General features: G+C 39.9%; 1 protein-coding gene across 1 annotated transcript; it reads right to left on the bottom strand.

Annotated features, from left to right (window-relative positions):
- Positions 1-674: 674 nt before the first annotated feature.
- Positions 675-17,456, bottom strand: LOC108607573 (ets DNA-binding protein pokkuri). Its single transcript, XM_017998465.2, has 4 exons — positions 16,564-17,456; positions 2,181-3,368; positions 1,338-2,115; positions 675-1,280 (listed from the first exon to the last, which is right to left on the bottom strand). The coding sequence occupies exons 2-4, from the start codon at positions 3,280-3,282 to the stop codon at positions 1,052-1,054; spliced, it is 2,109 nt and encodes a 702-aa protein (XP_017853954.1). The 5' UTR covers positions 3,283-3,368; positions 16,564-17,456; the 3' UTR covers positions 675-1,051.
- Between the last annotated feature and the right edge of the window lie 8,030 nt (positions 17,457-25,486).

Genomic DNA, 25,486 nt, shown 5'->3' with positions numbered 1-25,486 from the left:
TAAGCTAAGTTAATAATTACAAAAATTGTATGTGTTTCGCTTCATTTTCATTAATAATAAACATAATAATATAATTATAATGCTAAATGTACTTGTGTTTGTGTGTGCTGCAGATGAGAGACGTAATAATGATTATTAAACATTAATAAAGTGTATGTGTGTGTGTGCACAAAAAAGCAACTAATCAAATGTTTTTAATGTTTTATATGCATATATTGTGGCTGTGGCTTAAATATGAACACCTTGCGCTTAAAAATAAATTAAAATGATTAAACATTATATTAAATTTAATATGTGTGGAAGCCAATGTTGTTTTTTTTTTTCAATTAAGGTTTAAAGTAAACTGTTGCAGTTTTCCGTTTTTTTTTTTATTATAAAATGCGCTCAAGCAATGTTAAACTCTTTCAATTTTTATTTTATCACAATTAATTTGAAAGCATAAAAATTAATGGCTGTTTGAATTATAAATTTTCTTCTTTAACAATACTTTTAATTCATTTTATATTCTTTCATATTTTTTTTTTGCCAACAATTGCAATTGTAAATTGTATATTATAATTATTATATTTTCTTTTCTAACAATTTTGTTTATGTGAAACCATTGTTGAGGCAACATTGTAAAGCTCAAAGGTGACAACACTTATATGCTAATGTGTGTGTGTTGGTGTGTGTTGGTGAACTTAATGTTTAGTTAAATGTAGAAAATTGGCACATAACTCTGTATAAATTGTTAAAGGCTGCGCTGCGCCGTTTCTCTTAGCAAAAAATCTACTTAAATTTAAACAAATTGTTTATGTTGTTGTTGTGTGTGTGAGAGCTTAACTTAATAAATATGTTGTTTGTTTTATATAAAATATATATATGTGTATGCATTTCTATGATTTAGACAGCTACTAAAAGCAAGTGTATGTATGTGTGTATCTGTGTGTGTGTGTGTGGTATGTACAAGTGTGAAGCAGTTGCTGGTCCCAATTGACAGCTGCAGTTGTTGCTCAGGTAAGTGGATTTGTTGGAAGTTGGACTTGATTGTCATTTGTGTGTGTTTCGTTCTCTACTGTTGCATGTGTCTAAATGCCGTTGATGATGATGTCTCCTCGCTGCTGTTGCAATCGCTGTCCATGGGCACAGCTTGTCCCTGCTGCTGCTGCTCCAATGCATCCATGGGCTTGGGTGAGCCAGCACTTTGCTGCTCCTGCTCCACTCCCGACTGCTGCTGCTGCTGCTGCTCGTTGTAGCGTATGAGCTTAATGGTGGTCAGGCCGTCAGCATTGCGTATGAGCCTGCAAAGAGCGCTGAGCATTAACATTTGCTTTTTGTGGTAAGCGTCTGGAACTTACGGATAGCAATCCTCATTGTTGCTGGCGCTGGCGCTCTTGCTGCTTACGCTCAGATCAGTGGGCTTGAGATCTTCGTTGGCATGATCGGGACTATGGCTGCCACCGCTGCCGTTTTCCAGCTTCAGCGGATGAAATTGAAACTTGTCGCCAACTTGTGGCGCACCGGGCGTATGACAGGATACAGCGGCAGGTGAATTGGGTGGCGGACCAGCTGCAGCAGCGGACAGATAATGGAACGCCTGCATAAACAGCGGCGAAGGCGGCTGCGGTCCGTAGGCAGCGGCGGCGGCGGCAGCGACTGCAGCTGCAGTTGGCAGATTCATGGGCGCGGCATTGCGCGAGGCAGGACGCTGTGGCGACTGCTGCTGCTGTTGTTGTTGCTGCTGCTGCTGTTGCTGCCAATTGCTGGGACTGCTGGGCGGTTGATTGGGCGCTGTTGCAGGCGTGGCAGCGGCAGTCGCTGGCGTCGTTTGCCGCAACAGCGATATATTCTTTATATTCTTGAGCTCCGTGGGATTACGCAGAAACTGATAGCAATGGCGCTCGCCCTGCACTTTGCGCAGAATATTGACGCGATAATAATAACGCAGAGCACGCGACATTTTGTCATAGTTCATGGACAGATGATTCTTCTGTATGCCCCAGAGCTTGGCCAGCCCGGCGGGATCGACAATCTTGAAGACGCCCGTATCGCGGCACTTCCAGGCAATCAGGTCGCTGTACTTCTGATTCCGATCGTTCAGCAGCTGCTGCAAAAAGTCCCACAACAGGCGTCCATCTAAACCAAGAGAGAGTGAGTACGTTAGAGCTGGCAGGGATTATCTATTTAAAGTAAAGACTTACTTGTATTGGGCTCGGAGTTCTCCGGGAAGAACTCACGCTTGGCCTTGTACATATAGCTGGGCGTTGTGGGCGCCGAGATGGAGCCACCAGCTGGTGCAACAATAGAGCCGCCTCCAGTGTTATCCAGCGTTAGCTTTTGCTGTTGAGATTGCTGCTGTTGCTGTTGCTGCTGCTGCTGTTGTTGTTGCTGCTGCTGCTGTTGCTGTGACCAAGTGTTGACAAAATTGTTGGTCAGCTGCTGTGTCCAGTTGGGCTTCAGATCCTTGTGTATGGGCGTGCCTGGCGGGCTGCCAGCGCTGTAGCCCAGCGGAGCCGGCGGCAGCGCATTCGTCTTGCCCTCGGCGTACTCCTCCTCGGAGTCGGAGTGATTGCTGCTGGCGCTGCTGATGCCCTTCATGGGTTGCACGCCACTTGCGGGCTGGACGCCATTCGTTGTGCTGCCGCTGGCGCTGCCATTTGTAGGCGTCACCGCACTGGAGCCATTCTGATAGGCAGTGGGCTGCGGCGGGCTGCTGGCCTGGGAGTCGACTGAGGGTGGCGGGCTCAGCGTGACTGAATTGGGCGCCATAAAGTGATGCGCTGCCATGTGGGCGGCAGCGGCTGTGCTGCTGGCGCTGCTGCTGCTGTGGAAGGGATTGCTGCTGTCGGGCGGCGCGTTTAGTGGCGGCCAGGTGGGTGTGGGCGGGTGACTGTGAGGCGAGAGCGGATAGCGGCCCGTGGGCGTCACAGGACTGTTGGGCAGATGCCACTGCATCATGTGTGATTCGATGATGAGCATTTGCAGCACATTGTGCAGCACATCGCCGGCGCCGGGGCAACGATGTCCGAAGTCGGCGCGTGTGAGCAGGCAGAGCGCCTTGCCGTTCATTTGGAAGAGATCAAAGTCGAGCTTGGGCAGATCGAATTCACGCACGCAGAAGCGCAAAAAGACGAGCACATCGTCACGGCTCCACAAACGCGGATCTGAGGGCAGCGATGGTGGCAGCTGGGTTTTAAGCTCCGCCAGCTGGCTGGATGGTGGTGGCGGGCAGCGCCAGATGACATCGCTCCAGATGCTGGGATTGAGCGGATTCAATGATAGCTGTACTGGAAGCATTTTCATTTTGGGACATGCAACGCGCCAAGTGTTAAGTAGACCGTCGTCGTCGTCGTCGCTGCTGCTGTCGTCCAAGCCACAAGAGTGTCAATCTGCAAATGAAAGCAAAGCAAAGAAATCGAAGCATTAGTAAAGGACACACACATACACTTCCGTCACTAAATAGCTGAGCACACACATCATCGCCCAGAGAGAGCGAGAGAGTAAGAACAAGAGCGTACGTCCAGACAGAGACAGTTTTTCGATTTTCGCATTCCAAGCAAATCAGATTGCTTCGTAAACAAACAGGCGCGTAGCCAAAAGAACCAAAGAGCGGGAGAAGCAGCCAAGTGCATGAGTCAGCCTCTCCACACTCACACACACACGCACACATATGCGGCGGCGACACTTGGCGCTCTCTCTTAGTTGTGCGCGCTCGCTCTAATAACAAAAACACACCCCCACCGAAAACGATCGACATGTGAAACGCATTTCAATCTCATTTCGTTTCAATTTCAAACGTAGCTCACACTTTGTTAGTCGTTTATATTTATGTGCACAAATACCTTTGTATGTATGTATGTAAATCTAAATTTTAGCTTTTTTAATTGAAATTTTCTCAATATGGTAATTGCCATAAATGTGTGCGTCGGCGTTGGCAGCAGCAAATGCTTACACTACTATTCCGGATGTGTACAAAGCAAACACTGAAAGCAGTCTACAAATACAAACAGACACACATACATATGTATGTATGTATGTAGACTTGCACTCTACACACACACACTTGTGCATATCTTTGCATGATCAGAGTCGCTTAAAGATTTCAACATAAACGAATATATTGATGCCGCTGCTGCTGCTGCTGTCGTTGGTAAGAGCGCGTGTTGGGGGGTAAGGGGGGAAGCCTACTTTACGAAACTTGAAAGCCGTGCCCAAGTTGCCCACTCGGCCAGGGCTTGTCTTGCCTTGCATATCGCTGCCAGTGCAAAGCCAAGCAGACGACGACGATCTCGGCAAACGGAAGTGCACATTCCATACCCAAAACCCGTTTTCAAAGCAGCAGCAGCAACAACAATAAGAAGCTGTGGAGTGCTGTGGATGTGGAGAAAGACGATGACGACGACGACATCAACTAATAAATCCGCCACTGGGTAAAGAGAGCAGCAAGCCAATGCAAAGACGCAGCAGCAGCAACAATTTATCCTAACCTGGGGCCCCAAGCACCCTGTATATTGCTCGGACACACACACACATACAAACTTATATATATACATACATGCAGGCAGGCAGCCATACGTAAACATATAAAAATTTATCTCATCTTGGCTCTCGCACAGCAGAAACTTCCTCATTCTCCGGGAAGCATTTCAACAAGTGAGCAAAGAAATTTACTTAAAGTTCAGTTCAAACGAGTGCAAGCGAGATGGCAATAGCAGCAGAGAGAGCGCGCGCATATAAGAGAGAGCGAGCGTGTATAATAAATATTTCTTATTACTGTGTTGTTGTTGTTGCTGCTGCTGCTGCTGCTTGTTGAGCAAGAAGAAGCAACAGGCACAACAGATGATGATGATGATCGTGTGTGCATAAGTGTGCGTGTGTATGTGTGTTTATACGAATATTTTATTGTCTACATGTCTTTTACTTAGAGGGGGTCTATTTGTTTTGTTTAAGAGGTGCTGGTGCTGCTGCCCCCGCCCCCGCCGCTCGGCCTATGGAGCCTACGTGTTATTTTGGTTGCCGCAACAACATATGGTTAAATTTGACTAAAATAAATCCATGGCATACATATAAACATACACATGTTCACTCGCTGGGCAGCAGCAACAGCAATAACAACAAACAAAATAAACATATAAACAGTCGGTGGCACGTAGTAAAATGACAAATGAATGTTCATCGGACAACAACGAACAGAACAAGAACAACAAGAAAGTTTCAAGAAGCAGCAAAAAGCACAGCACGCAATAAGCTAAAGAATAAAAAACAGATATACAAACACATAGAGAACGCGAGAACATGTGTATTCTAAAATCTCTGCCGGCAAATGATGACGCTGCCAGCAGCAGCAGCAGAGACTGCGACTGCGGCGCAGGAGACGCAACTGGGAGCAGCAAGGGGTAAACAGGCGCAAGGCACAGGTAGTTAGGTATGCGGATGATGGCGAACCGGTTTCAACGGAAATTACAAACGAAAAAAAAATAAAAATTATAAAACGATCAGTTTAGAAAAATGCCAACAGCAGCAGCAGCAGCCGACGCTGCCCCCAAAAACAACAAACAGCCCCAGCAAGCGACTAAGAAATGTAAAAGCTAAACAACAACAGAAACTGCAGCAAACGCAAACGTGTGATGGAAATAGCAAAGAGCAAGCAAAAAGCTAAAAAAGACTTTTGTGTGTGTGCGAAGAATTTTTGCAGACGTTTCCGTTTTGCCAAGATTTAGTGCAGTGGGCGGGGGGCTAACGGAAATGGGCAGACAGAGCAATTCAAATATGTTATCGATAAGCGATTAATATACAAAAATACTTGTATGACAGTTGGAATATACTAACGACTGACAGTCACCCTTTGCAGCAACAAGGCAATGATTCACACACTTGAGTGCGTGTGTGTGTGTATGTGTTGCTGCAATTTGAGAGTTAATGAGTAATTTCCGCAGGCGCATCCTCCCTGGGGCCAATCGAGGCTGGGCTTTCCACTGGTCTCTGGCTGTGCATCAAGTGGCTGCTGCTGTTGTAGAACGATGTGAAAAGCAAGAAAAATCTGATAACATAAAAAGGCAGAAGCGACAGCCGCCACGGCGCATTAAGATTAAGTGCATAAGTGAGTGCAAGAGCGAGATGGCGGCCGCTGTTGCTGCTGCTGCTGATGATGATCGTAGCTGGCAGCAGGTAGCGCAGCCAAGCCAGCAACAACAGATAAGAGGCGTTGGCGGCTGTGTGCTGGGAATAAGGAAATGCGTACCTGCTGCGGATGCACTTACATCTTTGTATGGGACTTCTTGGAAAAGCAAAAGAATAGACACGCATGTGGTGATGCCCAAAAATACAGCGACGGATTGACATTTGATCTCTTTTATGAGTGCGTTCCACTTACTGCGCGTTGTTTATCAAGCAGTGCGCCTTGGGCCCTCAAGTGCCAACCCCTAGATTTGGTCCTAAGCTGAGTTACGCTAAGGTTCTGCTTCTTTGTTTGCCTGGGCAAATGAAATTCAATGAGTGAAGACAACAAGCAACGTGTGTTTTGCACGTGTGTGTGTGTGTGTGCATTGGTAGCCTAGCATCGTTAGCTATACTACGGCATATCAAATACTCAATTAATAAGCACAAAAATTCAAAACCAAGTCAACGACCTGCTTTGCTTTATAACTGCTAACAAATAATAAAAAAAAAAGAAATACAACACATACATATATTTAAGAAAAGACAACAACAGACACGTAGCTGAGTTGAGCTACTCGTTACTACACCCGCTCTGCTCGTAGCTCCGCACCCCCCTCTCCGCGCCTAGCAGCAAAACTCGCTTTAAAAAAAACCCAGCCCAGATATACAAATAGTAAACGTTGTTGGAGCTTGGAGCTGGAGAGCTGAGTGTGCATAACAAGCGCGTGAGCGTAACTACGCGCGTATTGGTGAGCATATATAAAATATATAGAGACGCCAATTCCGGGTTCTTCTTTGCTCACACCGAAAACCAAAACGTCTACGGTTCAATTTCTGTCTAGATCGTCACTTTAGCTTAGCTTTTGTAGTTGTTTGTGTAGTTTGTTGCTTTATAAGCGCCGTAGGCACTTTTTTGTGGAGCAACCCAAGAGCCCCAAAGCAACAGACAACTGAGCGATCATCCAAAAACACAAGCAAATCAATCATTGTTACGCACTTGGATACAAAAGAGTGAGAGAGAGAGAGAGAGAGCGAGAGCAGCACGCTTAGCTAGCAAATTAGGTAGAAGCAGCCAAACTCGCTTTGAAAGATCAACAACAACAATTTCTACAACGCTTACTTTTGTTTTTGTTGTAGCTTCAACTAATTATCTATGCTAAGCCACTGCAACTTGTGCTCACACTTTAGTCAGTTATTAAATGTTGATCACGCGACAAGATCTACAAACAATAAAGAAGAAAAAAAAGATCATGCATGTAGTTCATAAACTGTAAGCTCAGCTTGAAATCTTTATGATCTCTTAACTTTTGTTTGTCTTGTTCATTTCTAATGTGTCTAGGGCGTTTGCTGCTCCAAAGTTTTCGACACTTGAAGCGCTCTTTTGACTTTTTCTGCTGCCTCATTGTTCATCTTTATGCTTTGCGCATAGTTTCGGCTTCTTCTTCTACGTAGGGGGAAATGATATGAGACTAAAGATATGCCGCATAGGAAAAAGACAACAACAGCAACTGAAGCTGAATACAAAATGCTTAATGATATCAAACGTTCGATAACCTTTTGGTATTTTAATATGCAAACCCCAAAGCTAAAGTTGAAACTGCTTTGTTTTGCTTTTTTTATAACATACGTATATTTGGAATCTTTTTTATCGCTTTTTATGCTGCTGCTGCTGCTGATGATGATGATCATTAGCCATTACCATAAGCAGTGGAACAATAAAAGCACAGCATCATCTTAGCCAAGATGATCATCAACGGTAGCTAACTCTCTACCTACCTACGGAGTCTCAGTAATCATATTTTTCTTCTTTTTTTTGTATTTTCTACACTTCTTTGTTGTTTTGCGATGAGTTCATCAAACGCTCGAGCAGAGTTCAAAATCGTATGTGGCTAACCAACTATTTATGCATGGAATCCATGGAGTAGCCTGCCACATGATGATGACTGGGCGTAGTTGGAACTGGACACACAGTCGTCGCCGCCGCATCATCATTTGTGCCCATTACATTCAATTAGCTGCAACTGTGTGTTTCAACTTTTGCGATTTTCTCGCACTAGTTGGAAGAGAGAGAGAGTCCACTACACACACCCCACTGCACCACTTGGGCTTAATCTAAAAGTTCCGCAACTTAATAAGGCAGTTGTCGTCAGCGTTTGACTGTCATGTCATCATCAGCATCAGCATCATCATCATGTCGCTTGCACAGTTTGCAACAAGAATCATAAATGAATGTCTATGTGTCTGTGTCTGTTCGTAGGGGTCGAGTTCAGCTTTGGGTCTCGACTTGGTTCAATTGAGTTGGTTGACATGCGTTGAAATTGCTTCCGTGTTTGAAAGAACATTGACAATTAACTAAAAAATGAGCTTGACAACCAAAAGACATTTTTAAATGGAATTTTGCCGCATATCAAAGTCAAAGGCATTCCGTTGTAGAAAGTTTAGCGGAAAGAACGATATTTGGGAAGATTCGAAATCATCAATTCTGTATTCTAAGACTGGTTCTGAAGTTTCGAAGTTCAGAAAAGAATTCGAAATACATGAAGTCTGTATTCTACTTTCGGACTTCCAAAAAGAATACGAAATTCATCAATTCTGTATTCTCCGACTTGTTATAAGAATTCAAACTTTAAGCAGCAGTTCGAAATTCTTTCTGTCTGTATGCTAAGACTTCCTATTTCTGCTCTCTTCTATTTGTTATCTTGGAACTTAAAGAACTTGCACTCGTGCATTGATTTCAATTAAAAGAACCGAAGGCGTACTTGTCCATCAAAGAGATAAGCTCAAGCCCCTTGACTAGGTTAGGGCCTTGTCAGTTTCGACACACAACTGTTGTTAGCTCTGCTTTTAAGTAAAACTAGTAATCCTAGTGTTGTCTAGTATTGTCTTGTTCTCATATCAGCGAGTGAGTAGCATATGGTATTATGAAATGTAGAATTTCCTTTTTTTTTCAGTAAGCTTATAACAAATATGCGTAGATAAGATAAGCATAAGATAGATACAACATTTGCTTTGTTTGCCTTATTTAAAGAGACACACACACATACGAGTGAGTGTGTGTGTGTTGACTTGAAAATAAATCGACTTGGTTATTGACTTCCTGTTGGGCTTTTGGTTGCTCTCGCTCTCTCTCTCTCTCTCTGCGCTTTCCCATTGGCAATTGATCTAGACAAGCAAGTCAGCTTCCTGTAACGCAAATGGGCAATTAGATCAGCGTCCAAAGCACGGATGTGGCCATCCATCCAAGAAAAGTTGAAGTCAAGCCAAGCTAGGCAAGCAGCCAAGCTAAACCACTCACACACACATACATACACATAGTTATGTATCTAAACCGGTAGTTAGTATTTGCGCTAGTAATCAAGCACATAGCTCAGATCTAGGCATGCATGGAGCCCAGTCAACAGTTCCAAGCCTGTTCACAGTCTGTTGTCTGCTGTGAGACGCAGTCGATTGTAGCAAGAACTTTGGCATGATCTGATCGTTGCCAGCAACAACGATCGCGCCTCGCATCTTAATTACAGCGCACAGTGCAAAAAAAAGAAGTCGAGAATATACAAAAAACTAGCTGCAAAAACCTGAATTGTAAAACGTTCTAAGCGAACTGAGCTCGCAACGTTTTGCGCGTCGCTTGGAAAGACACTTAATAAATGCGGAAGCGGATGTACGAGCAGCGGACAGCACGCTAGAAAGAGAGAGAGAGAGAGAGAGAGAGACAAGCTGACTATAATCAGAAGCAAGTCATGCAAGTCCAGAGACTGAAAACTTGGAGCAGCAGCAGTGTATAATTTTCATTAATAGATTAGCAAAAATCGCTCACGTTTTCTAGCATTCTAAAGTCACTTCCTTAACTTGGAACAATAATTAAAGGAAACTGTGGGAAACGCATGTGCAGGAAATATATACGTATTGCTATATCTAAATTATGGGGCATTGTCTTGAGACATGCGATAGGGCGACTTGTCTTATTGATTAAATGAAAACACAATCACTACAAGCGCATCAGAGCTGCTGTATGAAGCGACGAGCCGAAAGAGCTACAGATATGCTTTGAACTGAGCGCGCAGCCACACATGAGATAACGGTAAACATATCGATAATAATGTTGAACAAGCGATCAACATGCGATATTCAAGGTAACAAAATGTTGATTAAACTTGTAATTGCAAGTTGTTAAATTTAGTTACAAGAGATTTTGTTTATAGTTTTGAGCTGCCACCACAAAGTTCAAAGTTCTGCAACAATAAATATTAAATTGATCAGTGCAATTTTCTCAGACTCTTTTTATAGTTCTACAATTGCAGGAAATGACTTTTATGTCGGCGCAGACAACTTAGCAAGCACTAGCTATATACATATATATACTTTTTACACAATAGATATTACAGTATATAGTAGTTCTACAATTTCCAGGCATTGCTGAAATTTGTCATAAAATTCAAACGAATAATGGCCGCAACGTTAATTCCAAGTGTCAAATGATATGACAGCAACAACAACAACAACAACAATAATAACTAGAAATAGCTGTGGGGCATTTGGCAAGTAGCTGGAGCGGCATAGACAACAAGTGCTAGGGAAACGTGGAAATTTTTTAGAAGAATGCTACACACATATAATGCTATATACATATATAAGTGCGACAAACAGCAGCAGATTATATTATAATTTCCAAGTAAAGCAAACAAATTAAAAAACAAACAACGAAATTGACACGAAAGGCACGTAGCGAAAAAAAATGAAAAGTGGGAGCGCGTCAAAGGCTGCTCAAGCTCAAGATGCTGAGCTGGCTAAGAAGCCGCCACCAAGTTGTGTTTCGTTGTTTCCTATTGTCGCCACCAAATTCATAATTAGCGTCTGCACCAGCACCACGTGGCTTGGGGCAATGCAGCAAGTTGCAAGTGCTGACAATAGTTGTGGGCAGGCAATTGAGGCTCTGAGGCTGCTTTATTTAGCTCATTAGCTGCTAAAGTTGTTGTTGCTGCATTTTGTGGCAGACACTTGACAGCAAAGCACTTGTCAGTTGCAATTGTTGTCAGTTGTCGTTGTTGTTGCATCTCTTAGCGTTGAGCTTTCGTAGGCGTGTATCTTCTTCTTTATGCAATTATCCACGTTCTTTTATCTAGTATTATTACTTACTTATAGTGCTCATACTATTGTTGTCGTTGCACTAGTTGCTTATCAACGACAATAAAATTATAATAATAATATTAATAAGCTATATAAAATTAACAACAAACTGAAATCAGCATAGAAACACTAAAGTTGATAAGCTACAGTTACAATCAAGTAAATTGCATCCGCATATGACGTCGCTAATATTTGTTTATTATCAATTAATTGTGTACACACACATACACATACAAATATGAATTTTATATGCTTGTGTGCGTTTATGTTAATTACTTGCGCAAATATTTGCCAAACACAGCGGCTAACTTTAGCAGCATTAGCATAAATATTTTAACAGCTGTTAGCAGCAGTTGCTTAACATTTGTATGGAATCAATTTTAATGTATGTAGCATTATTTTGTGTGTTTAAATTTGTAAATAAATCAAACATATTTTTGTCAATTTATGTTGTTAGCATTAACATAATTATTTTAACAGCTTTAAATTTGGCTAACCAGTTACTTAACATTTTTTTGTAATAAATTTTAAAATGTATGCAATTAAATTTTGCATTAATAATTATAATAAATTCAAATTATTGTTCATACATTTTACACAATGTATATTTGTAATTTTCACTTAATTTGCACAGTTGCTTAACATTTATTTGTAATAAATTTTAAAACATATGTATAGCAATTTTTTATGTATTTAATAATTTTTGTAAATAAATCAAACATATTTTGCCAATTTAGTGAATGTTAGCAGCATTAGCATAAATATTTTAACAGTTACTTAACATTTTTTTTAATACATTTAAAAATGATTTGTACATTTTTTTATGCGATTTAATTTTGCATAAATATATAAAAAATCAAAGAATTTAGCAAATGTTGCATTAACATAAATATTTTAACAGCTGTTAATTGCGCTAGTCAGTTACTTAACATTTCTTTATAACTATTATCATGTATTTTATTTATTTAAAATTGTGCTTTATTTTTGAAAATATTAAACATCTTTTGCATGTAATTTCCTACAATTATTATTGTTTAAATATTTAGTTGTATTTCTCATGATTACGTGCATTACTTTCAAACTCAAGTGCTGAATATTTTTTTCTTCCAAATCTCTATTTTTTATTTGTATTTGTAGACTTGCCACTTGTGAACCTTTGCGATATGAAGAGTGAATTGCTTGCGTTTTGTTTTGTTTATTGTTTTCTACGTTTTTACGCAAAGCGCCTATAAATAATGCATAAAAAACAAAAACAATAGCAGCTAGCTAGGCTAGCGTACATAATTAACAATAATTTAAATTTGCTTGTGTGACGCGAGCGCAGTAAAATTATTATAACAATAAACCAGACCAAGTGCAGAGGTATTAAAAAAAAAAAAACAACAAAAAATTGCTAACAATTTGCTGCTGATTAGTTCATATCAATTAAGACGCACACTAATACAAATACAAACTGACCACAGCTACACACCTAAATATTCCCACTGGCGTCATTTCCGGTTCCCCACCTCAACCCCAATCAGTCTATAAACAAACCCACGCCTCTTGCCCCTGCCCCAAACTGCTGCCGACTCAAATTTTCGTTCCGTGTGCGGGAACGCTGCGAATTTTGCTGCTGCTGCTCCACTTGACTCGCTTATCGTAGCTCGCCGATTACACACACACATATATACACACGCATTGGTAACGTGTATTCTTTATCAATGCTATCGGTTCTTCAGCATCAAATTGATTTATGAACGATTTGCCAAAAATAAATAAACATGTATGTTAAACAATAAAAACATTTTTTTGTGCCACACTTTTTGATAACGCGAAAATTTGCAATTTGGCAGCTGATTTTGTATCTATTGAGAAAAGTGTTAATGTGTGTGAGAGGCTGCAGCTGCGTGTCCTGCTTCCTTCCGTCTGTCTAGCTAATTTCCTTGAATTTATTTTCATTGTGAAAATTGCAGCGCAGGCGGGAGGGACACTCGAGCTAAACAATTGGTAGCAAGCTTAAGGACCACCAATGGTGAGGCATGCTCAACAGGTAACAATTGCAGGTAGAACTTGCACTTGACAATATAGCATATAGCAATATATAATATCATGCTGTGTGGCAAGACTTTTGTTGCATTTCCTTTTTGTTGCTTACGCCACAGGCCAAAAAGAAAATTCAAAGCGTTACGTCTAGCCACGCAACCCCCTCCCCTCTCTCTCACTCCCGCTTAGTTAAATAGCTAGAAAAAGAAAATTACCTAATTGTGTTGCATCGACAAACAAACAAGAGACAACATTACTCCACTTCTTGCGCCCTCTTTTCCACTCTCTCTCTCTCTCGCTCTTGCTCTATCACTTGGCTTAGATCGCAACTAAGCCCGTATATGTGCCAAGCTAGTAAATGTGCCATAAGACTTGGGCTAAGAAAACGGCAAATGCAGCGAATTTTTGCTTGTTTGTTAGTTAGTTTCTTTCTTTCTCTTTGGCGCAGTTAGATAATAGCCAACAACAACTACAACGAGACACCGTTAAAGCTACAACAACCAACAAGCCGAGCTCCCAAAAGCCATAACATTGTTGTTGTTGTTGTTGTCGGCGGTATAACTCAAGCAAGACTTCCTATATTTTGAAACACGTTACGTTCATTCGTAACATAATTCACACAACAGGTTACTATTTTTTCTTTTTTTTTTTTTGCGCCACATAGCAACAACATGTAGCCAACTCATTGAGTCGCGTTTTAGCCAAATGCATTTGCTTTAACTTGTGCGCTGTGCATCGTTGGTTACCAAGTTATGGGCGCTGGCAGCAAGATTTATGTCAAACTTTGTTAGGCTTAATTGAAGCTAGGATGTAAGCATCTGTCAAATGCAGCGGCGATCGATTTAAGCTGCTTTATGTTATTCTGATAAACGGCAACGACCTTTGGCAAGCTTAATCTTTGCTTTGATTAGACTAATCTAAACTAAATTTACTGCATTGCTAATGCTGCCTAAAAATAAATGTAGACAAGCTTCATAATTTATGCTGTCAGGGCTGCAACATTAAATGTAATAAGCTGCAAATGAGCGAGTCGGAGCAAGAGTGAGAGGCTGCGATCGAGTCGAGTTGCTTTTTTTTATGGGAAGCTGTAAGCGCGAGTGTGCGAAAGAAAGCAAGAAAGAGAGACAGCGACTAGGCTAAAACATTGTTGGCAAATTCAGGTTAGTGTGTGATTTTTGTGGGTCGCCACACACACAAGTGGGGCTAGTGGCATAATGTTTCAGTGGGTGGCTGGGTGTTGGCTGTTGCTCACTCATGTGCGTTCAATTGCAAAACATCAATATGGTGCATTAAGCGATAACAACACGCAGCAAAGAAAACTAAATACACACACATTTGCTTTGTGCTTTGCTACTTCCGCATGCAAGTTAAAGCAACTAAAAACAGCAGCAAATCGACAGCACAACTGCAACTTATTCTATAATGCAGTATGTTTGTATGGGGTCAGGAGCCGCACGCAGAGCGCCTCACATCCGCACATTGTTATTAATTGCAGCCGCAGATATATATAAGCCTTAAGGTTTTTTATCCCCCCCCCGCCCCCTCTTTGATCATTTGTGATTACAAGCAAGCAGCGCCGACACAGCATACGTAATATAAGGAGCGTGAGCGAGCAAGAGCGCCGCCTTCACGCATACTACAGCACTTTTTTTTTTATTGTGTTGGCATGCTCTTCCTCTTGCTTGCTTCGCTTTTGCCTTTTTCTGGCTGCTGCTGCTGCTGACCCGACAGATCGTCCAAGTCTCGACTGCTTTGCTTTGCTTTGCGCTCTCTTCTCTGTTTTTGCTTCCGTACAACTTTTGCGCTCTGGCTTACGTTGTTAACGCTGTTGTTGTTGTTGCGCTTACGCTGCCACACATTCACCCGTTACGTTGTTTTGTGGAGCAATGCGGAAGTGAATTTAATTTATTGTATTTACGTTTTTTGCTGTCACAGTGCAAACTAGACAGACAGACAGAACCAGGAAAGGTAATCGCTCTCGCTCGCTCACGCTTTAGCGCTAGCTAGCTAATAAAATACATCAAAATCTGTGTTTTTTAAATAGCAAACAATTTTAATCAAACAGATAATGTTGTGTATATTTGTATATTTTCAGCATGTTTCAACGATTTGTTTCGTTATTCGCTAATTGGAGAATCGAGCATGTTAAATAAATATCACACACACATACACACATACATATAGACTCATACGTTATTTATACTATGATCAAATTTATTGTCGGCAATTTTTGCTTGTCGTAAGGGTTGTAGAACAAGGGGTTGGGGGAGTGTGGCGGCAGCAGCGTGATCAGGTGCGCTGCTTCCTTGCCCGAGCGCTGCCGCCACCACCCACAGAGCTTTTAAGCTTTTTACGTGAGTGTGAGTAAGTGAACTTTGTGTGTGTGTGCGTGTGTGTGATTGTAGCTAAACCAGAAGCAGGAACTGTTGGCTGTTTCGCTTTAAAGCGTTAAGTTAAACGCAACTTGCGACTGCGGACAGGCGACTGCGGCTGCGACGAGCAATCGTTACAAATAAAACAATTCTCTGCTTCTGTGCTGCTTTTGAGCAACAGACGATTGATTTGCTGACGTGCGCTTCAACATAGCGCGCCCAGCAGAAGAATAAGAAAACAACACACAAATGATTAAATAAGTTAATACATTAAACAATTGGAGCTTACGCTTATGGTTATGTTTCACTTCCATAGAAAAGCGCTCCATGCAATCAGAGACTCGTCGAACCCAAAATTTTCAATTTGCCTTAGTTACAACTACAACTAAATGCTTAACACTTATTTTGGCTGTAATTAGAGTTCAACTGCAGGCAAAATTAAGTGAAAATTAAAATGAGTAGAGAGGGAGCCCTTTAGCGCTCATAAATCAAACAATTTTCGTTTGCTTTAATTGAAACAAATCCCATGTATACAACCATGCTAAAGATTAGTGCGGGCAGCTGGCTGTAAAATAGTTAAACTAGCGAAATTATCTTGTCAAAAGAATTTACAATTTGTTGACCTCTAAGCGCGTCTGACAACAAACGCTGTAAACTCATATAAAACACAGTGTCAGCAAATGACAGAAACAATAAAAGCGATTTCAACAAGATTAGCGTACGGGGCTACGGGACGCATTTATATCGCGCAGCTGATAAAGTCTGGGCGAGTGGGGCGGGGGCGGGGGCGTGGGCTTGTTGTAAACAGATTTATGTTTCATGTTAAGTGCGATATGAGTTAAAACATATGGGAGGCAGCATTAAACAGAAATAGCCAAAGCAAAGAATTAATTTAATTGCTTACCTGTTTGCTCCACTGTGCAGTGACGTCGTCGTCGTTGAGTTGCGGCGCTGCTGCTGCTTCTGCTGCTTGTTGTAATACGCGGCGTTGAGTGAATTTTATCTGTTTGCCCGTTCTTAAAGCTTTTAAGCTTATGGCGACGGCGCAACGCGGAAGCGGATACTTTTCGTTAACTTTTGTTGTTGTCCAGCTTGTACTTTAATCGATGTGTGTGTGTGTGTGTTAGTGTGTTGTTCTGCTCACGTTAAGTAGCGCGCTTTTACTACAACTGCTGCACTATTTTGCTACGTAACGTAAACGTAAGCGTTGCGCTACGTAATGCATGCACTTTGTCGCTGCTGCTGCTGCTGCTACCAACTGATTTCCTGGTTGGCGTATGTGTATTAGTGTATGTCAAGTAGCCATTTAGCTAAAGATTGTGAGAGACTTTAAGGCAGTGGAGAGACGACGGCAATGTTTAATCCTGTGTGCGTCTGCTTTAAATTTGTTTTGTGCAGTGTTTCTGATTCGCCATTGCAAGCGAATGTCAGCGCCAAAGCAGAATGGGCGACAGCATTAAAGCAACAAAACACAAATCAAGCGCAAGCAGCCAAAGACGTTTGGGGCGAGAGCGAAGGCGAAGCGAAGGAGAGAGAGAGAGAGCGCCCCCCAAAGTACTTCCGTCTGTTCCTGACTCTTCAACCATGCACACACACTCACACTTAACAAATAGACGCGCTGCACTTGTGCTAGACCGTATTATTATTGTTGTTTCTGTTATTGGTCTTATTTCTTTACTTTGGCCCTTTTTTATCACTCACGTTACGTACACGACGACGAACACATGCATATGTATGCATAAAGAGCGCGCGCGACGCGCAACAACAATAAAAAATTTGCTTCCTTTTCACTTTTGCTTGCACACTACTTGTATTTGTTGTTTTTCTTTTTCTCTCGGTTTTTGTTGCTAATTTTTGTTTATTTCTTATGCCTTCAGTACACACAGTTATTTTAGCTTGCTTGGTTCTCAACGGCGGCTTTTGTTTGTTATTGTTATGTTATGTTTTCAATTTGCTTGTTCAGCTCAACTCCAATTGTTGCTGCACTTGTATAAGTTTAAAATTTAGTTGGTGCTGCTGCCGCTATTGAATCAAATTCAACTTTAAACAATATTTTTGCACAACTACAATTCGAAATTATAATTATTGTACAACAAATTCTTATGCCGCAGCAACACACGTCCGTTCACCACGACAGTTTCTTAAGTTTTGTTTTCAACATGCACGAGCAAGTCTATGCGCATGCTAAGCAATGTTGCCAACTTAGCTATATTCACGTCAAATCTGGCTATTTTTCATACTCGAAAACTGGAAACAATTTGGCAGAAGCCTATTATTTTGTCTATTTCAAAAAATTAATTTGCTATTTGCTGCTTAGACGATTACTTTAAAAAAAAGGTCGCTGACTTCGCTTTTACACCAATTTCCCAATTTATTCACTGCAGCTTTTCTCTTTCTCGGAGTCAGCCTTTTTTACCCTTGCTTCCAGCCAGAAATAGCCTTTTTTCTGATCAATAGTTGGCAGCACTGATGCTAAGACGTAAACACCGAGAGCGAGAGCGAGTGAGCGAACGAGAGCATACTCTCGCATGCAGACCCAGCGGCAAACAAGTGGCTTACATTTTATTTTTCACTCATGTCTGCTGCAACACAGCCTATGCTCTTAATGATATCAATGTTCACTTGCCTCACTGGGTAATGTGCGGGAGGCAGAGCAATGGAATGAGAGAGAGAGCTAAATCGAAACACAGTAGAGAATAAAATTGAATTAGTGTGTGTGCGAGTGAGAACGATATAAAGAGTTTGCGATCGTTTGTCTTAAGAGTGCCAAAGAGAAAATAATAAATAAATTTAATATTTGTTTTATATATTGTGCATTCTTCCGTTGTTTATTTCCTTTTATAATACATACATAATATTAATTATAGCGGCATGAAAAGCTCATCACACATTGTATAATATTCAGGTATATTTTAACATTTCACTGAGCTAGCTCCTTATATTATAAACAAAAATACATGCATATGTATAAAAAGCTTTAGTAAATATTAAAAAAAATTTATTTTTGGCCGAAATACAATTATTAACAATAAATGTAGCAAAAGGTGAGAATTAGTTGTTGGCTTGATTTGTTTATTAAAAATGTGAAAATGTTTTTCAAACAGGTGTGGGCGTAAAATAAAGTTGTGATTCGAATGTGATAAAAAATGTTAACATTATTAACTTAACAATCGCATTTCGATGAACTCATTGAGTGGGTTTGCATATATGTAAATAAATTGATGAGCCTTCGCAACAAGTTGGTCAACAGCTTTGTGATATTTCCGCTTGCCGAGACATTTTCCTACAATAAAAAAAAAAACTAGAGAAAAAGTTCGTTAACCAGTTTTTCCTAAACATCGTTGACATTTAAAGTCAAATGGCCATAAATGGCAGCGATCAAGACATAACCGTGGCCTGTCCCACTCCCCACCTTGCTGCTGCTGCCCCCGCTGCGCAGTTGGCCCAAATTAGTTGCAGTGCAGTGCGTAGCGAATATAAGAGATGAGCAAGAGTGTGAGAGCGAGAGAGCAATAAGGATTGTGATGCCAGAGCCAGGTTCAGAGTTCAAATAGTCGCTCAATTAAGACAATCAACACACACACACATTAACAGTGGCATACACTTGCATTTAAGCGATCATCAGCATTTTTGCAAATTGCGTCTGGTTCAACTGTTTGAGTGGGTGTGGCAAACGTCATAGGTCGGCCGACGACGACGATGATGATGATGATGCTATAGTAGTCCAATTTTTATGCACTTGTAACCTCTGGCTATATGTTATATATGTTCAACCTGCTGCTGTCAATCTGGCAAGCATTAGTCTAGTCTTAGTCACAAGTTCGATGCCCAAGTGCAGATAATACATTAAAATAGAATATCATCATACAATGTCCAGAGCAAAAACTCTGCCGTGCTCTCACTCTCTCCACTTATAGACAGCCCAGACATAAACCCGCTCTCGTTCCCCAAAAGATTCATATTTGTAGTAGTCGCCGTCGTTGTTTATAAAAATAGCTGCAACTCTTTGGCTGCCATAGACGGCGACGAATCTCTGTGATTCCCGATGCGGAAGTATTCCAGACGCTTCACGTTTTTTGGTCACTTGCCAATCGGACAAATTATTAGCACTAAAATGCGGGCAATCGGGGCCGCCAAACGGGGGGCAGGTTTGTCTGAAGAGCAATTGAAAATGGAATGCAATAAGAACTCAAAAATTCACATAAATATTTAAAAGAAATGTATTCAGCTAGACAAGTGGAATTCAAATTGTTTGACGCTTTGCAATTGAATGTTTATTATTTAGTTAATTAAGTAAATAAATGGGAACGTAATCATTATAAGTTATATTATAAAAATTGCACGGTAATGATTATTTTCAAAGATAATTATTATTTTTGAGTAATTTCATAAGGCTTAGAATGATAACAATCTTAATATTCTGAAAACCTTACACCAATTACTAAAAAAATGTCATTTGCCAACCTTTGTTACCTATTTTCTATGCTCAGCATATCTCTTTCATCTAGGCTCAAATTGATAAAAATCCTTTTAAAAATGCCGCAACTTCATTAAAAATTCTATTCATATCCTGGCATACCGCCCACACAGTAGCTCTGAACTGAAATATTTAAGCAGAACACGATCCTAACCGCCCTCAGTTGCCACCTCTATAACAATTCGTTACACTTTTCCGGGCGTACAACTGAAAAGTAAATTTAATTGAATTTCAGTTTTTGTTTTCAGTTACACTTTTTTAAGGATATTAAGTGCAGATCCTGGTTGGCCTAATTGTTACACATACACCCAAGAAGCAACAATGACTAATTGTTCAACATTTGCCGCCATTGGAACGCATAAAAATGAACATTTTGACAGTTGCGTCGAAAAATCAGAACCTGCCTAAGGATCAGCTGTGTGCATTAGTGTGTGTGTGTGTGTGCAGGATATGCGCTTACAATGTGCAGCCAAACGAGCAAAAGAAAGAAGAAACCGTGGGAACAGCAACAGCAGCAGGAACCAGATGAGAGCCCCTTAGGGCGCACTCAAGGAAAACCGTTTCGAAAATCAAAGACCTGTAGAACAATCACCTACAAAGTCGAACTCTTCGGCTCCGGTCAGGATTATGGCAGTTCCAGTATCGAGAGCAGAACAAGTTTCGTGTTCTAATTTAGCGCCCTCAGAATCGAAAACGAAACGACGCGCAGCCAAGCAGAACACAAAAGCGACAAACTCAAACCAAAATCCCAGGCAGGGTATAAGCCAAAAGCCGAATGCTGTATGCCCTGCAAGAAATATTTTTTGAGTTGCTTACAATTTCAAAACGTCATATAATAATAATAAATATTGTTTCCATTATGTTGTTAATTGTAATCTATTTTTGAAATGAATAAGTGCTGCATTTTCTATATTCTGTATTTGAATATATTAAAATGATCTATTAGAAATATTTTGAAAATAAATTTAATAATAAGCGATTAATATTAAATGTTATAGTATTATTATTTATTAGAAATAATTTGAAATTAAACTAAATCTTGAGAGATTAATACATATATTAAAATAATTTGAAAATACCTTGAGCAATGAAAGATGAATATACAATTTTTTTAGTATTTAATTTGAATATATTACAATTATTTATTAGAAATAATTTGAAATTAAATTGAATGATGAGAGATTAATATAAAAATGTTATAGTATATTAATTTATTATTATTTCAAACTCTTCACTTACATAATCGATATACCCAAGCGTAGAGTGTAGACAGCAATGCACTTAGGGGTTGAAAAGTGATCGAGACAAAGAATCAGCGTAGCAAGAGCCACAAGTGTTGCCTCAGAGCAGGTTGTGCTTACCACAGAGGCCGGTGAAAGGTTTCGGATTTCATGCAACGAGTCGATGATCAGTGCATTGTGCAACTGCGATACGATACCAACGATCGATGGATCGATCGATCCTCTAGGGCAGGATAAGCAGCGTTTCCCCCTCTTTAAAAAAAATGCGTGCCTTTGGCTTCTTATAACGTGTGGAATGTGAAATTTTATCAATTAAATATCACACACACACACACTTACGCACAATGTGTAGATGATCTTGTCAGAATTGTATCTGTATCTGGGTGAAGTCGTTGCCTGGCCCGAGGTTAAGAGATAGAGATAGATATAGAACTAGCCGTCATGCGAGTCATGCGATAGCTGCACGCACTCAGACTTGGGCTATTTTGGAAAATGTGCGCCACATCCGCTCAGAAAGGCTCTTTAGACAGAGCTCCGTCATCATCTCGGCTTCGTTCTTGATCTTGCTCTATGCCATTGGCTGCATTTCTTGGAAATCGTTTAAGCGCAGCAGCAGCAACAACAACAAGTTGATGATGATGCGTCTGTAGTTTGAAGTGAAGCTGCGCGCTCAAGCTGATGTTAGGGACTCGGCTGTTGAAAATGGAAAATGCTGTGTAATTAATTGCAGCAGCAGAGGATTGCAGACACAAAGCAGCAGGTTGCATGCCACATCCTCTTCGAGTGCCTGGGAATTTGCTACGGCTGCAGGCCAAAGGAAGTTCTAACTCTGCAACAAAAGGAAATGTCATAAAAAAAAAACATAAACTGCGCGTTTTCTTTTTTTACGAGTCAAGTGCCTTGTCTAATTTTTTTTGAAAGTATGTATGCCTTTATTTCAAAAATTCACACTGACTTCTGGCTCTTTGATTCACATATTCACACTTTGAAAAGATTTTATGAAGCGAAACGAAAGAGTTTGTAGTTCATAACATTTAATTGTTATTTAATTTTGTAGACAGCTGCTGATTATGTAGAAATTTTAAAATAAATATAATAGCTTATTATTAAATACTGTGTATTGAATTCTGCTAAATTATAATAATAAAAAAACCACAACAATTGTATGTTTTATGTATAAACTTACGTTTAGATTTAATCATCACTGTTTTTCTAATGATTTTATTTTTAAACTTATGCCAAACATCTAATAATTGTTTTGTATAGCTTTAGTATTATGCATTTTAATTTATGAACTTACATATATTTATTAAATATTTTTTTGCAGCCAATATAAATATTTAAAATAGCAATTTGAATGTATTGCCTTTTATTCTCTTTAATCTAATAAATTGCTTAGAACATTCTATAATTCTAACTTTGACTAATGCCCACTAATTTATATAATGAGCAGCATAATTTCTTTCTTGCTTTCGCATTGGGGTTAAGCTGCTTGATTAAATCTAAGCAAGCAACTAAAACTAAAACTAAGCGCAGCTATCGCTACAATATTAATGAGGAAGCATTTGGCCAGACATCACATAAGACTGCAACAAACACTCAAATGGATCAGTTACAAGCTAAGTCAAGCTTGAGCTGGAGCTGGAGCTCGCTGTTGGCTCTGCCTGCGAGCCACCCACTCCACGCTGGAGTCGTCGATGTTGTAGCATTTTGGTTATTAACTTTCAAGCAGCTCGCTCATAACAGTTAAATTGATTGAGGCATATTTGCCAACATATCGCGCTGATTATATAACTTCCTCAAGTAAACACAACAAACACTTTAGACAGAGCCACAGAAAAAAACAAAAACAAAAACAAAAAAGTGTTACAAACACGCTACCGACTAACGACTAAGCCTGCCACCAGTTCCAGCTACAGTCCCAGCCCCCATAGCCGTATCCAAAAGAGAGGCGCCGACAACGACACCGACACCCACTGCCTTACATTCATAATCTATTTGCCATGGAAGCGGCAGCAACCAGCAAAGCAACAACAACAAAATGCTGACATATACATATACATATATATATATACATATATATCCATGTAGCAGCGACACAGCATCCGGATTCGTAATGCCAAAAAAAAAAAGTGTAAAAGAAAGCCAAGTGAATGTTCAAGTGTCGAAGCAGTTTATACACTTGTTAAATTGAGTTTAAAGAGTAAGTCAAATTTAATGTGGCGCTTAGCACTAAAATTTGTTTAAAGACACAGTTTAATTTTTTTAAAATAAATATTTGGAGTTTAAGCATAAACGTTAGCAGCTAAAAAAAATTAATAACAAATTTGAATGCTTAAGTATTTAAGCATACATCAATAAATTAAAATTGTTTAATGTAGTAATTAAAACAATTTAATGTTTGTTAATTTATGTATTCAATAGCAGTTAGTAGCTAATAAAGTTTATTAGCTTTTGCTAAACATAGAATTAGCTTAAGCTTTGTGCTTTGTTCACTTTCTTTTTTCTTAAGATGCTTAATTCTTCAATGTATTAATTTTTATTTTATTTATTTTTATTTAATGTCTTCATCAGCTTACTTTTATGAAAGATTCCTAATATCTTGGAGTATTATTTTTATTTTTTATTATATTTATATTTTTAAATGTCAACTGTGCACAGACGACGACAAAAGAAAATTGTTTACACAAAAAATATTTAAAAAAGTATTTTCAAAGCATTAAGTTTAATGTTTTTAAATTTGAGTTTTTGTGTTTAAATTTAATAAGCTTATAGATTGGGAGTGTTAAACAGACCCAATAAAATTTATGTTATAATTTAAAGCTTTTATTATTAACTTAAAACCTCAAGCCTTAGTTCTATTAACTATTTATTGAACTTTAACTATTTGTGTTTACAATTCGTGTTAAAATGTTGATTAAATTGCCAACTACAAATATTTCATAACAAAGCCCACAATTATCTTGAGTCTTCACTCTTGGAGCAGAGTATAGCTGCGAAGGCAGCAGCAAGCAGATCTGAAGAATTCAGGTTTGCAATGCGGTAATGCACAGTAAGCGGAGCAAAAGCAACAGAAGCTGAAGCTGCAGCTTGAGATCCAAACTTACCTGTCCGAGTGGGTCGCCTCTCCGAACGCCATAAATGGCTGCAGAAAGACGAAGAAGCGGCGACTGTTGTGGCTACTGTGCCAGTGTTCCACATTTCGCATACGGAAATCTTGGCGCTTTGCTTTGGCTGGCGTGCCAGGTCTTGGCCCAAACAAAGCGTTAGCAGAGACAGGTGGACAGTTGGGGGTCCGGTTGGCGAGCCGCGAGTTTTGGTTTTCTCACCAACCAACCAACCAACAACAGACTGACCTAGCTGGCTGCGCTCCTCGCTCCTCTCTCTCTCTCTCTCCATGAGCTTCACTTTGTCTGCTTCCTGCTTTGAGCTGGCAGCGCATCATCTTTTGCGGTTCTCGATGCGGCCACAACTTTCACCTTTCACGTAATCTTTGGCCAAGCTCTGCAGGCTCTAAGCCAGCTTGGTTAGCTCTGTTTATGGTCTATCTATCTATCTAGCGGTATATTGGCCATAGATATTCCAACGGTTTTGATTGAAGTGGCTTTTTTATGTGTGTGTGTGTGTATGCAGGCAAATGATTGGGTTAAATTACATACCCATATATCCCACTTAGGCGGCATGTGTGTGAGTTGAACTTGCAACTTGCAATTGCAGCTGCAACAATCAATGGAGGCGAGTTTATGTTCTGGGCTTTAAGCTTAATTAAATTCCAACTAATGTTAGGCATGCGTGTTGTTTAAGCTAAGCACTACTAATTGATAGTTTTATATAGTAGCTTATAGCTAAGTAAAATGCTTAAATTAAAACAAACCAATTGAACTATTTTAGTGCAGTTTGAAATTCTTAAGAAAATTCTAAAACAGCAGCAAGCTAAATTTTGTTATTATTATTATGTAAAATATTTATAAGCCTCAGCAAATATTTTAATTTGAATAATAAAAGCTATATTTTCTTTTAGAACTTTTATTAGTTAAAAAGCAAAGAATTCACAAATTCTATGAAATTTATAAATAGTATATTAATTTAAGAAAATAAATATTAAAATC

Source organism: Drosophila busckii, chromosome 2L, assembly GCF_011750605.1.
Source record: "Drosophila busckii strain San Diego stock center, stock number 13000-0081.31 chromosome 2L, ASM1175060v1, whole genome shotgun sequence".
Taxonomy (NCBI): Eukaryota; Metazoa; Arthropoda; class Insecta; order Diptera; family Drosophilidae; genus Drosophila; species Drosophila busckii.
Note: the sequence above shows the minus strand (reverse complement) of the source record. Positions and strands in the feature narration are given on the sequence as shown.